Source organism: Centroberyx gerrardi, chromosome 15 (genome assembly GCF_048128805.1).
Source record: "Centroberyx gerrardi isolate f3 chromosome 15, fCenGer3.hap1.cur.20231027, whole genome shotgun sequence".
In the NCBI taxonomy this organism is placed as follows: domain Eukaryota; kingdom Metazoa; phylum Chordata; class Actinopteri; order Beryciformes; family Berycidae; genus Centroberyx; species Centroberyx gerrardi.
The window spans coordinates 17,587,654-17,601,874 of record NC_136011.1 but is presented as its reverse complement, the minus strand read 5'-3'; the positions used below and the strand labels follow the sequence as shown (position 1 = coordinate 17,601,874).

Here is a 14,221-nt window from a genome sequence, read left to right as displayed (position 1 = left end):
ACTTCCTCAGCTCTTCCATTGACCAAAAGAAGAAAGACTCATCTTACATTTCAGAATCCCAGGCTAACACATGGCTCCCTCTTGTGATGGAGAAACATAACGTCCATTTATTTTTCTATGCTTGCAAAAATGTGTGCAGTGAGATGTGTGGACCATTAGATGGCAGTAGTGGATGAAGTGGCTTTTGTTGCCAGAAAGATCTGACAACAGTATCTCACTGCTGCTAATACCTAGTGGCTATTAGCAGAGAGTCACTAGTGAAATGAGTCTGAATCATATTTCATGTGACCTAAAAGGAGGGAAATGCCACCAGTTGCATCATGGTATCATTTGTTCTTGGTTGCATCACTGTAATAGAGACATGTTGTGTTCATTGGAGAACAGTTAAACAGCTTTTTACAGCCTGTATTCATCAAGCTTCTCCGACTAGGACAGCTGATCTAAGACTTTTGTCCAACTCAGTCATTATTACCTGAGCGGTTGATTCCAAGATCAGCACTCTTTAGGCCTAAAAGCATTTTGTTGAAACTGACTTTGATACTGTTAGTCTGCATAAGTGGAAATGCTCCAAGAATTTCCAAACATTTTCTTCCTTTGTTTTGTTTTTTTAAGTTTGATGTAGGAGCTCTCAAGATCAAAGAAAATGAAACTCAGTGAAATCACTGAATTGCATTGCCTGTGATGTTTGTATGGTTATTTTCCCAACGCATTTTAAACATTCTACATTTAATACAGGCAACTAATAACAATAAAAGTCTCTCAGGCATTGCAATTACATGACATCAGAGGATCACCTTTTCCTTGATCTTGAGAACTTGTCAAAATTCAAATTTAAAACAAAATTAGAAAATCATGGGAAGTTTTTAGGAAAATATCGACTTTTTCAGAATAACATCCTAAAAGTCAAGTTGAAGTGGTCCAGTTCTCACATATTCAGTGTTGTGAACCTTAAGTGAGCACATGGGTGGTATGGCCTTTAGACCTCAACATCGCATTTTAAGATGCGCTGGGCCATCTCAGAGATTGAAGGGGGATCTCACTTTGAAGTGGGATTATCATGTATGTGTATTTAAAAGGGGGTTAGAGGTGGTGAGCCTGGTGGCAGTGGAGAGACCACTTTAGAAGTTGCTCTACCACATTTTTCTCCTTGATTGCGTTGGGATAGTGCAGAGAAAGACATGCTGAACAGACATGCTGATCTGTAAAATTGCTGCATTCAACCAATCTCAATTGAACATAAATCAAAAGGAGAGAAAAAAACTTCAACTAAAAGTATTTTGACACCCATTGAGGAAGGCCACTCTGTAATTACTCCCACTGACTTTGAACTGAGTATGACAAATGAATGGGCTCAAGAGCCTCATCTGCCCCGAGACTTGAACTTAGCCGCTCTCTCATGATACCATTGAACCTTACGCACTGGGGCAGGGATCAGGCTTCAGCTCCCAGATATCATCGTTAATAAAACACAATGCCTCTCGGCCAACAATCAATCATCTCTGAGACACAGCAAAGCCTGCGGATCAGGATGGGTCAGCATTGGGTGACAGGCATCTGTCCCAGCTGCTGAACCACACACACACACACACACACACACATATACATCTATTCTGCTATACTGCTCTTACAACCCACCAGATTATTTGACAGAATATTGCAATTGCGATTTAAACTGTGATTCATATCATCATATCACAAGTTTTTCTTGTCATAAACTTTTTTTCGAACTTTAAAATTGTTTAAAGAAAAGTGTCAGTGTGTAGGATTTACTGAGTTTGAGTATGATCAAAAATTTCCCCAATATTGTACTTCATGGATTCATGGACCAAAGATTACCCGGAGCTCTAAAACAACTTGTTTAGAAATCCATGTTGGACGCCCCTGCAATTAATTGCAGCGTCTGCGATTTGGAAATTGCAGGAGTTCATATTGCGTATTCAATTTTTTTTTCCAATTAATTGTTCAGCTCTAATGCTAACGCTCAGTGATAGCCTAAACAGACAGATGATTGCCTAATGTATACAGTCAGTGACACTCACTCTTTGGGAGGGTTGAGGTCCTCCGCCTTGGTCTCAAAGAACTTCAGCACCTCCTCACTTTGGGAAATTTGGGTGGGAAGCTTCATCAGAGCCTGTGGGAGGGAAGGGAGGAAGAGAGCGACTGGTTTATACAAAAAGGTCATATATCCAAAAGCGCTACAGTTTGCTTTGAATGGCGATGAGTAATGAATATGTTTAGCACTAGTCAGTGTACAGTCAGTCAGATGAGAAGGTGGAGGGGAGGCTCGGAGGGCGTGGAGGGGAAGGAAGAGGGTTCACAGCCCAGAGGGAGGGATAAAACAAAGGAAAACATATGGAGGGTGATACAGTGCAACCACCCTCCATATCTCAGCTGCATTCAAAATGAGATGCTCACACCCACTGCACTGGAATCAGAAAATAGATCATCAAAAATTCTATTACTTAGACATACTTACTTACTTTATTTCTCTCATTCATTCACTGGAAAAGTAGCTTGGTTTCTCTAAATAAAAACTCTATGTGAGGTGTTAATATTGCCACACTTGGCAACCTGCCTGCCCCACATTTCCTCTCCTGACCTAATGAATATAAGAAGGTCAGGCAGCCGATTGTGTTCACTACTACGGCTCAGGTCTGCTGATTCATTCTTGCTCTGCGGATGCTGCTTTTGCCCTCTGCGCCCCTATTTCCCCCGTTTCCTTTATAAGCTGCCTATTTACATGGTGAAAGGAAATGACCAGTGCAGATAGAGCTGTTGCTTTCCTGTTGAGGCTGGTGGGGGAGATAGATGCTGAGGTCTGGCGTGCAAATGTTGGAGAAAATATGCGCAGGGAGTCTGGCATAAACATAGATAAAAACGCTCTTCTTACACAACAGATAAACCAAAAATGTGTACGTAGCATTTAGTGTCTGTTGTATCATCATAATAATTTGAGAGGACAATCTGTTTTACACCAACAGTGGACAAACTGATATAATGGACTCAAAGTTTGTGAAACAGCTACAGCTCGGTGGGCAGCCTGAGACAGGGAGCATTGGTCTTACTTTGCAGTAGTTATCCAGGTGCTTCAGTCTTTTGACAGCTACATCTCTTATGTGACTTCGGCGAAACAAGACTTTACCTGGGGAAAAAACACATAGACCACCGTCAATTATCACCAAATATAAGAAGGAAAGTTGTTTTTTTTTCCATTCTGACCTGCAATACAAATTTTAAATATGTAGAATGTCCAACTCTAAACACATTAAGAAATGGCACAATTTAATGTACTTAGGTGTGTCTGGTATTTGCTGTGCATTTGTAAAAGTAACAGCTGAAGGACAATAGGATAAATATTGAGGGATAATACTAGAACCTAGTACAGCTGTATAGCTACAGACTGTATCTACACCTCAAAGGATGATCTCTTACTAAATGACGAAATGCATTGGGAATACTCAGTGCTGAGTCCCAGCCATAGAAAATTACTGTTTGATAGAACTCATTGTGCTAATTACGCATAACACACTCAAGCAAAAACAGGAGTAAACACATTTTTTTTTTTAAATCATTCACAGTGCAGGCTTGAGTTTAAAAATAAAAGTACTCCAAAAAGGTGTGTTAGGCAAAAAAACTAAGTATAGTAACTAGAAAAGTTTTAAGTAGTTACTTTCCCCCTCCATTAAGGTCTCATTGTAAGACCCTAGGGAAACTGACCAGCTAATATCAGTGTCTAAATGCATGGAGCCCACTTAATGGTGAAATTTCACATGGTGATTGTTTACCTCTCTGTGTGTGTAAGTGAATACAGTACGGTCCATGGTGGGCTTACAGAGACATCTAAATCACACTAGCCCGTAGAGCTGTACAGCTTGTCTAACAAAGGAGCTCTTCACTGCTCTACTCCGCTCCGGGCCACACCGAGTTTATCAGATTAGAGGAATCCCTCTCTGCCAGCCTCCTACTTCCATGGCACACCACAAACTGATTTGGCTTGGGTGGAGCAGAGCAGTTAATAACACAATACAATGTGGTAGGCCATGCTATGGAGTATGAAGTAGGCGTACTAACAAATATCTGTTGTGCATGAAAATGTCTGAGAGACGTTCTGTTCCTTGCATTTAGCCTACAAAGTTCTTCAATACTGCAGGCTCTTGGATAGACGCAGAATGGATGTGACACAAATTAGTGACAGTGTGCTGGTAGAAATGACAGTGTAGTCCATGTTGTGTTGTATTGTGTGTGCTTATCACCTGGCAGAAATGGAATGATCCTCTTTTTGGGGTCCTTCTGCCCTCCCTCAATTGGGAATTTGTCGAGGATCCGCATCTGGAAAAGCGAGGGAGAGGGAAAACAGTGGCAGAGAAATGAGCTAAGCAGCAAAACACTCTGCTGCTTTGAACAATAATTCATGAAGAAAAAGCTATCTGCCAATCTAAATGGATAGCAGTCATTGTCAGCTGACTTGTTTGACGGCTAAACCACATGAATCGACGTTTATCCACCACAAGTTTATCAGAGAAAGTTCAAAGTGAAGGAATCTGAGATGAAGGCACCGATAGAAACACATGGGAGGTCACGAACTCTCCAGCGGCAGACGACCTCCCCGTTAAATGACTGCAATACGGGGTGTAATTACATATCTTCTGAAAAGCTACTGTGTCGTGTAACTAGGCCTACACACAGGGGTCACTTTGATCTCTGGGGCAGCGGACAAGGTTACGTCACCTACACTCACCCGAAAACACTTGCGACAGCAAGTTCCACATAAGAAGCTTTAAAAGCGTTTACAGTCGATAATTAACACTTTGATGTATGAACTATTCAAGCACCAATTCAAGCACATTTAGACACATTTGTACATCTAACTATCTATTAAGAGATATAGATATAGATATATAAGCACTTTATTTTCAGTGGAGCAGTCTGTGAGCATTTCAGCATGTGTTCTTAGATACATGTACATACTGTATGTGCGTGTCCCATGTGTGCAAGCGAACATGCACTGTGTTGTGCATGATGTATGAGCACATTTTGTTGAGTGCTTACGAAACACGCATTGCCACGGTGTAAGTGTGTGTCTGTATGTGTTTGTGTCACGGTCACAGAGTTTCTAGTTTCCCCATCTTATAAATCATAGTAAAACCCCAAGGTAAATGAATGCATATGCGAGCATCCTACAGTACAAGCATGCTCAAAATCCAGATGTAGCTCCGCCTTAGTTCTGCCTTGCCTTGTTCCAGATGTGCTCTGCTGAACAGCAAACTAAAGAGAAGGACTCATCTAGGAGGAGGAGACTAGGGGACTAGTCCCGGTCTAGAGCGGGCCAAAAAGAACCAGGTGGACAAACAGAATAAGCCTGCTTGGAGGGTAAAGTTGGATCCACTCTGTCTGGGCCTGTAGGAGTTGTTTGTGGGACTTTTCCAGTGAGAGGTGGTTTGGTTTCTCTTCTTGTGGTTCTTTCTTTTCTCTACTTGTCTGCTGCCTTTGCTAAAACTCCAAATCTCTTTCTGGCCTTGGCATTTCCCCCCTCCTCAGAAATATAGACAGCAAATGAGGAGTGGTTTCCTTTGAAGAAAGCAGCCATCATTATTGTGTTTTGAGGGCAAGATAAAATGCTGAATATAAAGAACTGCTCTGGTTAACCAAAACTGTCTAAATAGGCAGAAATGCACAGATTTTGATCTGTTTTTGCTCCTTAAACTGAAGTGGGAAGACCCCAAAAATGTATCTAAACCAGCCATTTTTCTTTAGGATGCAATGGCAATAATAGCTCAGAAAAAGCCTATTGTGAAAGCACTACATCGCTGTACAGTATGTTCTGTAAAATCCACAACATTCAGATTGTTTTTGTAATAGTACATAGGAGAATTGATTATTTTATTGTTCGCCTGACACACTAAGCCACACGCTCATCATGTTATCAGCTTCTCTGCTGGATGTAACTGTACACTCCCTCCAAGCTGGGAGCGTTCACTCAACACCTCCGAACCAGGCCCGGCTGATAGAGAGGCTTCTCATCCAGAAGCGATGATGACATCACCCCCCGAGGGGCTGCCTGGATACGCTCACGGCTCCACGGGACAGGTGGGAAAGCCGTCACCATAGCAACAGCCGGACAACTCTCCGGGCAAGAATTTCTCCAATTTCAGGCGCTTTTAATGCAGGAGCTTCAAGCTGTATTTACACTGTACTGCTTTCCTAAACTCTGTGCAAGATACTGTGTTAAGTTGCAGTGTCAGCCAAGTGTTCCCACTGGGAAAATGAACAAGACTGTGTAGCAACAGGTGCTATGATGTAGTCACACTTCCCCGTCTTTTTCTTTCTGGGTTTTGGACGTTATAATGAGTGCTGCGAATAAATGCCCAGGGAAGAAAGCGCAATACACATTCAGTGTTCAAATGCATCTCTGTTGTGACATTATGACACTCCAAATTTGAATTATTGTGACAGAAAAACCCAAACAGCTTCTGTATACGATAATGATAATAATTTGAGGCACTTAAACTTAATTGCACCACTCAAAGGAATAGGGGGAGAAGAGAGAGAGAGAGAGAGAGAGAGAGAGAGAGAGAGAGAGAGACAGAGAGACAGAGAGAGAGAGAGACAGAGAGACTGCACTGTGCAGACAAAGAAGCTGTTCTGAACAGAATCTCAGACGGGGAGTTTGGAGGAATGTTTGAGTGGGAAAACAATCAAATTCCATCTCTGGATTGTGTTTTGACATCCATCTGACAGTTGTTTACTGCTAAGAGATTATGTGCAACAGCACTCTTGGTCAGAAACGTACTTAGAGAGAATCACATTTAACTGTGCATCTATGTTATTGCTGCACTGTCATAATTATCAGAAACAAATACAATCTAATAATGTAAATACACATTTTATTGATTTGACAGTACTAACCAATTGCTACCAAAATGGAAAGTACTTACATTCGGCAAGCCCTGAAGGAATTCACCTCATTACCTTTGGGCCATTTATCTCTGCAAACCACTGGCTCAATTAGCCACGGTCAGTTTATTGATTCAGTAATCCTTCACTTCGGTCCGACTTGAGCCTGCCTTTTACATGAATGCTCAGCCATTAGATCTTCCACCCTCATATGACTGCAAAGCACCTCAGGTTAGGTAGAAGAGGGCATTGAGAAAAATAACCTTGTTAAAGGCCCAGCTTATGTCAGGAATGTAGGCCAGACAAATTACAGTGCAGACAGGGTAGAGCTGACCCCGGTCCAATTCCCCAATCCAAAAATAATGACGACTAAGGGATCTTTGGAGGAGTTTCTATCCAAAAGGAAACCAGGCCAGCTCGCACACTCCACAATCCCCCTGTGGAACGCCGTGACCCGTGCTCTGTCCTCTGTGGTCGAAGGGTGTGGAGGGGGAGACCTCACTCGCCTCTCTCTGAGGGTAAACTCTGTTTGACACACCAACCACTTCTGCTCACGTCAAACATGTGCGGGTCAAAAACATCTCCCTCTGACACCAGAGATGGTGTTGGTTAGAATTCAGGCTCAGCACTATTCTGCACAAAAACAAAATGGATCTAAATACAGAGGATCACTTGACACTGCACATGTATTACAAAGAGCATGTGCGTTGTAACGTCAGCAGAAACGATGAGGAAAGGAGGAATCAGATGAAAAGGAGATGGGATTCTGGTGATTTAAGGTGATTGCTTCCTGGAGGAGCAGTTACGAGTTACGAAGAGTGCACTAGAGAGGTTTGAAACATTAGGAGTAAGTGCACTTTAGGACATCATGCCACTGCAAAGGGATACTTTATCTTTAAAAGACAAACAGCAAAGCAGCGTCATGTTGGCATAGGGTTTTATATGACCAGCTGTACAATGCTAACTGATGTTAGACAGACATAATATAAATGATCAGCAACTGGTCTTCAGACCGTTTCCTGTTCTCTGACCTGACTTAGCTTTTGACTAGGCCGTCCAAAACAACATCAGGCTCACGTTGCATTCGTTCATTCTGAATCAATGCATATCAAATGAGATCATGGTCACATTTGTCAGGCAGAGGGTGTAAACTGTATTTCTTTTCCCTGTCAGCTTCTAGTGAACATGAAGCGTGCAATTGTGCTACAAAGACAGAGAGCAGTGCAGAGTTTGAAACCAACTGTAGGTGTCAGCTGGCTGACACACAAGCAAAAGCTTTGTGTCTGCTTGGAAAAAAGACAAATATTTTAGAACAAATACTTGGCGGATGAGCGGATGAGCTACACAATGATTCATTTAAGGCACAAGAAAAGGGAGAAAAGTAGTAGACTCTCATTGCTTAACAATATTGTAGTGTAGTGTTAATACAGGAGAGACATGCAGGGAAAATAGCTGTATGGTTTAAACCACTGAGGAAAAGCATCTTCCCTTTTTTTCAATTGAGAACAAATGACCAATTGAACACTAATTCAGGTTTAAGCTCAAAGGTCACTTTAATTTGCTGGTTACTTTACATGCAGGCTCCATACAGTGGCACTTATCTATCATCAAAACTGTTGGTCACCACAAACACCCACCCCCACCCCTTCCTGATCATGACTTCCTCCTCCTTTTCATCCAGTGCATTCTGGGATTGGCCCTGTCATCTCCTAAACTGCATCCTTCTTCCTTAGGAAGCTTATCGCAAATCTCACTGAGCAAATTGATTTCCAGAAGATTGAGCATAATAAATCAGTGTTATCTCTGGTGTTGGAATATTTATTTAAAAATTTTGCAATAAAGCACCTCTTGATATGCTATTTCAACATGATTGCTCACTACAATGCTTATTGTTTTCTCCAAGGCCATACTGCAGTTCCCAGTGTGTTGCACATACGCTTCACCTCTGGCCTATATGTCTATGTTCATAAGAAGGGCAACTAAAACACAACATCCCCACCCGTTTTGTATAGACAGCTGCTGTCTGTTGCTCTTCACTGATAACCATGGCCAGGCAAACAGACGCAGGCAGCGGGGATCTATGGACAAGACTAATGTTTACAGAGACAGGAGAGGAGCTCTGTTTCCATCAAACAGAGCAGGGCAGAATTTTCCTGGCTATTAGCAAGAGACCTGGAACAAAGGGTTTCCTCTGCTGCCATCAACACGGTCAGCCCACCAGAGCCACAGTGCTGTGAGTGCAGTCTGGCTGAGTGGGCTGAGAGGCCTATCTGAGAGGAGCCAGACTGCCTTTTACAAGGGAACTGCAAGTCCATTTATTCACAAATGCCACATTTCTTCACCCATACTGTTGCTTAGGCTACTCATTCTGAGGCTACTCAGTCTGAGACTACTCAGTCTGAGACTCTGTTTAGATGTGTTGTCTCTCTGACAAACAAGCTATACAGACAATTTAGCCCTGAGTGGTTGCACAGTAAACTTGGCTCACAGTTGGGAAATATGTAAATTTCACCAAGGGGGATTGGATCCCTCAAACAAACCTGAGGATTAACTTGCCTCATTCTGCATTTTGACTGAGGTCATGTCTTCCTCTCGCTTCATTATTTGAATCAATATGACGCATCAGTCGACAGGATTTCCCCCATTTCCCCATTTCCGCCGGGCTCCAGTGGTCTTCAATGAGACCTTTCAATGGGGGGCTTCCCCTGATTGGTACGTCATCTTATGGGGAGCACACTAAGCATATTGAGGCTTGCCTTCCAGCTGCCGGCCAGAGAGTCGTGACCAAAAGGTCAAACTGACCTCATAGAGTCTAATATGGTCACATGAACAGGAAACATTCAGCCCATTCTCAACACACAATGCAAAACTTAATTGCTTTTGGGTATCTTCACATCTTCACATGCAGACGTGTGATAACATGACTTCATCACTGTTTCAGGAATGTAATAAAATCAAAGGCAAACGTGAATTAAAACTGTTCAGACAGTAAGATAGCGCAAGAAGTATTTAGTTATTTGGATAAAGTTACCGTACCTGCAGGTCGAAGAACTTGCTGTATCTTCTGTAGATGACATGGGAAGTGGAGTCTGAGTAAGTGACGTTGATAAGGTAAACCTAGTGAGAGAAAGACAAACACAAACAAAAGAGGCCCATTAAGTCACTTTGTCAAAGACACCGTGGCACCACTTGAGCTTAACTTGCCGTAATGACACAAAGTGCATTCCCTCCTGACTAAACTTCAAGAGGTCGTCAAAGGTCAAATAAACTCATTAAGCCTGTCTGTGTCAAGCTGCCATGGGTCAATGAGAGGGTCAACAGATTTTAAACTATTATGTAGTTTATATTTGGTCACACATTCAACATAGAGCTCAAACAAGATGAACACAATACATGATTTTAATTTGTATGGCTCTGACTAGTAGAAATCATCAACATGCATGACTGAATCATATTCCTAAACTAAATATTCAAGTTTTGTTTTACAGATTCAAATCAGTATCACTGGGTTCTGTCATAATATTTTTCACAGTTATTTGGCTAACTTTCTGATCCTGCTTTGTGAAATACCCCCCTGGTGTGCAAACAATAAGACAAATGATGTGTTGGTATGATAAACATTAAAGTTGCAGCTCAATGCCATGTAAGTTCAGTAACATCTTGACAATTCACTTTTATGTCACTCTGAATCGACTGTCAGAGGAAACAAATGTCGCTCCCATTATGTCAACAACTTGATATATCCATCACCAGGAATAACAGCAGGGACGATTTGTTTACTCACACAGATCTTGAAATAGAGACATTACTTTCCTAGGGAGACATCTAAATCAGTCAGGCAGCTCCAGAACAAAAGACTGCTGTCTGAAGTTTCCCCAAATGAAACTCGGTACATGCGTCTGCAATACACGGCCCACAAACAATCGGGCACGCCCTGAGGTTTACAGCAGATGCCTGAACCGAATGCACTTCCATGTGAGTGCATGCATGGCACCGATCTGTTTACAAAGGCAACATTTAGACATGTGGTGGCAATCTGTAAGGACACGAGTTGCCCGTTCGAAATCAAGTCTTCGCTTTACAGCACAGTTCATTACAGAAAGAGTGTGCGGCCAGGCGGAACGAGCTCTCCAGCAGCTCGCTAATTAGAGACAGACAGCATGACCAAATGCTCTGGATTTAGGAAACAACAGCTCAAAGCGCGGCTGTCTGAGGTAAAGCCATATCCACAAAGAGCGTGCTTTACCATGTAGCATCATCCTCAGTTGTATGCAGGCCTGCTTATCATTTGGACATGGCTATGGGTAAAAATATCAGTAAGAAATCTGAAATTAACAATTATAAATTAATTCATGCGTAATTTCGCAGCTGAACAGCAACACCAGGAGTGGATTATGATCATTACAAGGCGGTTATTAGTGGGTAATAACTAATATTACCGATACATTATAATTCCATGGAACACTGCTGCTTATTCTTTACAACAAATTTCAGTGAAGTGACCGCAAATCATTACACACAGCCATGCGAAGGTGCAATTTGCATTAAATTGCCAACAGGGGTGGTTGGCATGCAAATTTTGAACATTGAAATCGGTATTTAACAAGGGGAATGCATGCAAAAACAATTCCAGGCTACAAACTAAAGCCGTGCCATCAGATCTCATCCCTCCTGGCTATGTGGTTTGGGTCTGTGTGTAAACAGAGATTAGTTGCCATGCATGAGCTCTCCGGGCTCCAGTGCCCTGCGTCTCTCTCCTGGAAGGAAGTCACACTTGAACCTTGGAGACAAAAGACAAAGGGTTGCTTCTTTCCTCTCTCTCCAACCGGATAAGCATTTTCAGTTGCTTAGCTCATAGATAATGCGATTTTATTTTTTCCCCCTCTTCTTCTTCCCTCTTGGGGACTTTCCATCCAAACCCTCACCTCCATGCTTCCATCCCAAGGGAAAGTAGCTGGTCTAATGCTTAGCGGCCTCGGGGAGAGAGGGATCAATTGATCCTAACTCTCAGGTTAATTAATCCAATTTAACCTGATGGACTAATTGATTTTTTTTTCAGTTCCACAGAGACCTGAACTGTCCCAGGCTCATGTCCCGTGAGATTTGATGCCATTACTCAAAACTGGAAGATGTCACCAAGATCATGCACTCAAAACTTTAACCGCAATAGCATGCAGTGTGTATGTCTGTGAATCTGAGATAGTTGAAGAACGTGGTATCGCGAAGTCAGAAATAGAGAACGAGAAGACAACTTACATAGTGTTTCGAGGGATTCCTTCTCTTCTGCACATCCACAACTTTAACGTCAAGGACAGTTCGGAGCTGCATCTTGACAGGTCAAATGTTATTTAGCCTACACCAACAAACACTGTAGTAAATGCTACACGACAGGATGGTCACCCATGAAAACGCTGTTGAGTCTCGAAAATAGCCTTGTGAAAAGAGTCTCCTGGGGAAAGCAAAGTTGATAGAAGAAGAAAAAAAGGGAGTCTGCGCACTCAGGATATAGATGCATCCATGAAATGATGGTGCCAGGCGGTCTAAGTGCGTCTGACCTCGCAGAAGGATATTCTGTCAAACACGTCAAGGCAATAAAACGGGCGTTTAAACAATCTTCTCCTCCCTCCAGAGGGGCTGGACCTCCTGAGCACAGCACGGGCAGGAGAGGAGCCTACGCGTAAAAAGTCAATATCTGGGGCGGTCCCTCTTTAAGTGGCTGGAGAAACTGGGACCTTATAAAGTAGACCAGTCAGGCTAGTCAGTTTGGGACCTTTGTCTTATAGGGAATGTCATGGAAGTGTTTCTCCTTGGTCCACGTGCAACAGTTTTACTCAACTTAGAAAGAGCAGTCTATTTGGAAGTTTGGAGGCAATTTTGGCGGAGATAGATGTTTAGAGGTGAGGTAAAAAGACAACAGACATGAATAACAACATTCCCCAGGACAAAACATTTACAGACATTTAAAGCAGATGGGAAAAGGGGCTGGTAGCTCCCAATAGGCTATAACACTTCCATGGGAGCGGGTAGCACCAGCCGGGATGATATAGTGCCAGTATTGCTGCCTTCAAGTGCTCCTCCTAAACTCGTAATTTCCCACTTCACAAGTCGTTCTTGTCGCGCATCCAAGCGCTTTTGGTCGTAAATAATAAAATTGACCCCGTAACAAAAGTATTTTTTGGTAGCTGTTGAATCAAGCGGCACAAACTGCTTTAAATCAATTCAGATCTGCTTCTGTAGGCTAATGCTTCAGCGGAAGAATGAAGAGGAGAATGAGCATTGGGCAACTGATCAATCAATCCTTTTTTATGCTCCTACAACAATATAAATAAACTCCAGGCTAAATACTTTTTGCAGCTGTTGTCTCTTCAACACCAAGAAAACTACTTACAAGTAGGCTATGCACATAAAAAAAATGTGTGCCAGCAAAAAGTGAAAATACAAACATGTAACAACACTACATAGAATGGCAACCAATCACATAATATAGTAATAAAAAACATCACTTTTACCATCAATTGTATGGCTTCCATGGGTCGTTTACATGTGCGTTCATTTCAAAATTACGATATTTCCGAGAGCACTTGAAGCCAGCATACAGTAAATGGCTTTGCTTCCTCCTGGTGGATGTGGAGGAGGCAGCCACAGCCAGGCATGAGGAACCAAAGCAGATAATGACAGTAATTTGAGAACCTTTCCATACGAGGGCGCTACACAATACAGAGTTTTGTCTCTTCTAATTAATTTAAGCCATGGATGATTTAAGCACGTGCAACAAGTGCTAGTCTCATGTTTCCTCTGCCTACGTGCATTTTATGGTAGGCTATATTTGTGCCCTCAATGTCGACCATGAGAACTTTTATTACAGACTGACTACAGTCTATACTAAAATTCACTAAAATATTCCTATAGTGAATCATAGTGTATCTGTGGTACTCAGTAGTATGAAAATGGTGACCTGGGTTTTATGGTATTTATATATATATATATATATATATATATAAATGGTAGCTATCACTGTGATATTCCTATAGGGACTTATATGCTTTCGCTGTGAAATTTGAATAAAAACCTACTAAAAAAGGTTACTATAGTTCTAATGTAGCCTGTAATTAGGCTCTATTACTCTGATGTAGCCTAATCCAATAGGTGAAATTATTGTTCACAACAATCCAATTATGATTGCTTTATGAGATTGAATTTCCTAAATTGAATATCATCAGCATCACCTGACTGAAGATGTCCTCATGAATAGCCTAATATAAAACGGTACAGCGTGGGCCTAAACAGGGCTAAAGTAGGTTATTGTGGAACAACTTCTTTCATTTGT

At 42.0% G+C, this 14,221-nt stretch overlaps 1 protein-coding gene across 3 annotated transcripts in view; it reads right to left on the bottom strand.

Annotated features, from left to right (window-relative positions):
* Window positions 1-12,341, bottom strand: part of LOC139929194 (SH3 and PX domain-containing protein 2A-like) — a 47,584-nt gene extending 35,243 nt beyond the window's left edge. For all 3 annotated transcript variants that reach the window (XM_071922015.2, XM_071922017.2, XM_071922016.2), the window contains exons 1-5: window positions 12,151-12,341; window positions 9,931-10,011; window positions 4,254-4,329; window positions 3,066-3,142; window positions 2,040-2,131 (exon numbers count right to left, since the gene is read on the bottom strand). In XM_071922015.2, the coding sequence (XP_071778116.2) occupies window positions 2,040-2,131; window positions 3,066-3,142; window positions 4,254-4,329; window positions 9,931-10,011; window positions 12,151-12,222 (398 nt within the window). In that variant the 5' untranslated portion in view covers window positions 12,223-12,341. The remainder of the gene's footprint in view (window positions 1-2,039; window positions 2,132-3,065; window positions 3,143-4,253; window positions 4,330-9,930; window positions 10,012-12,150) is intronic.
* Window positions 12,342-14,221: the final 1,880 nt, after the last annotated feature.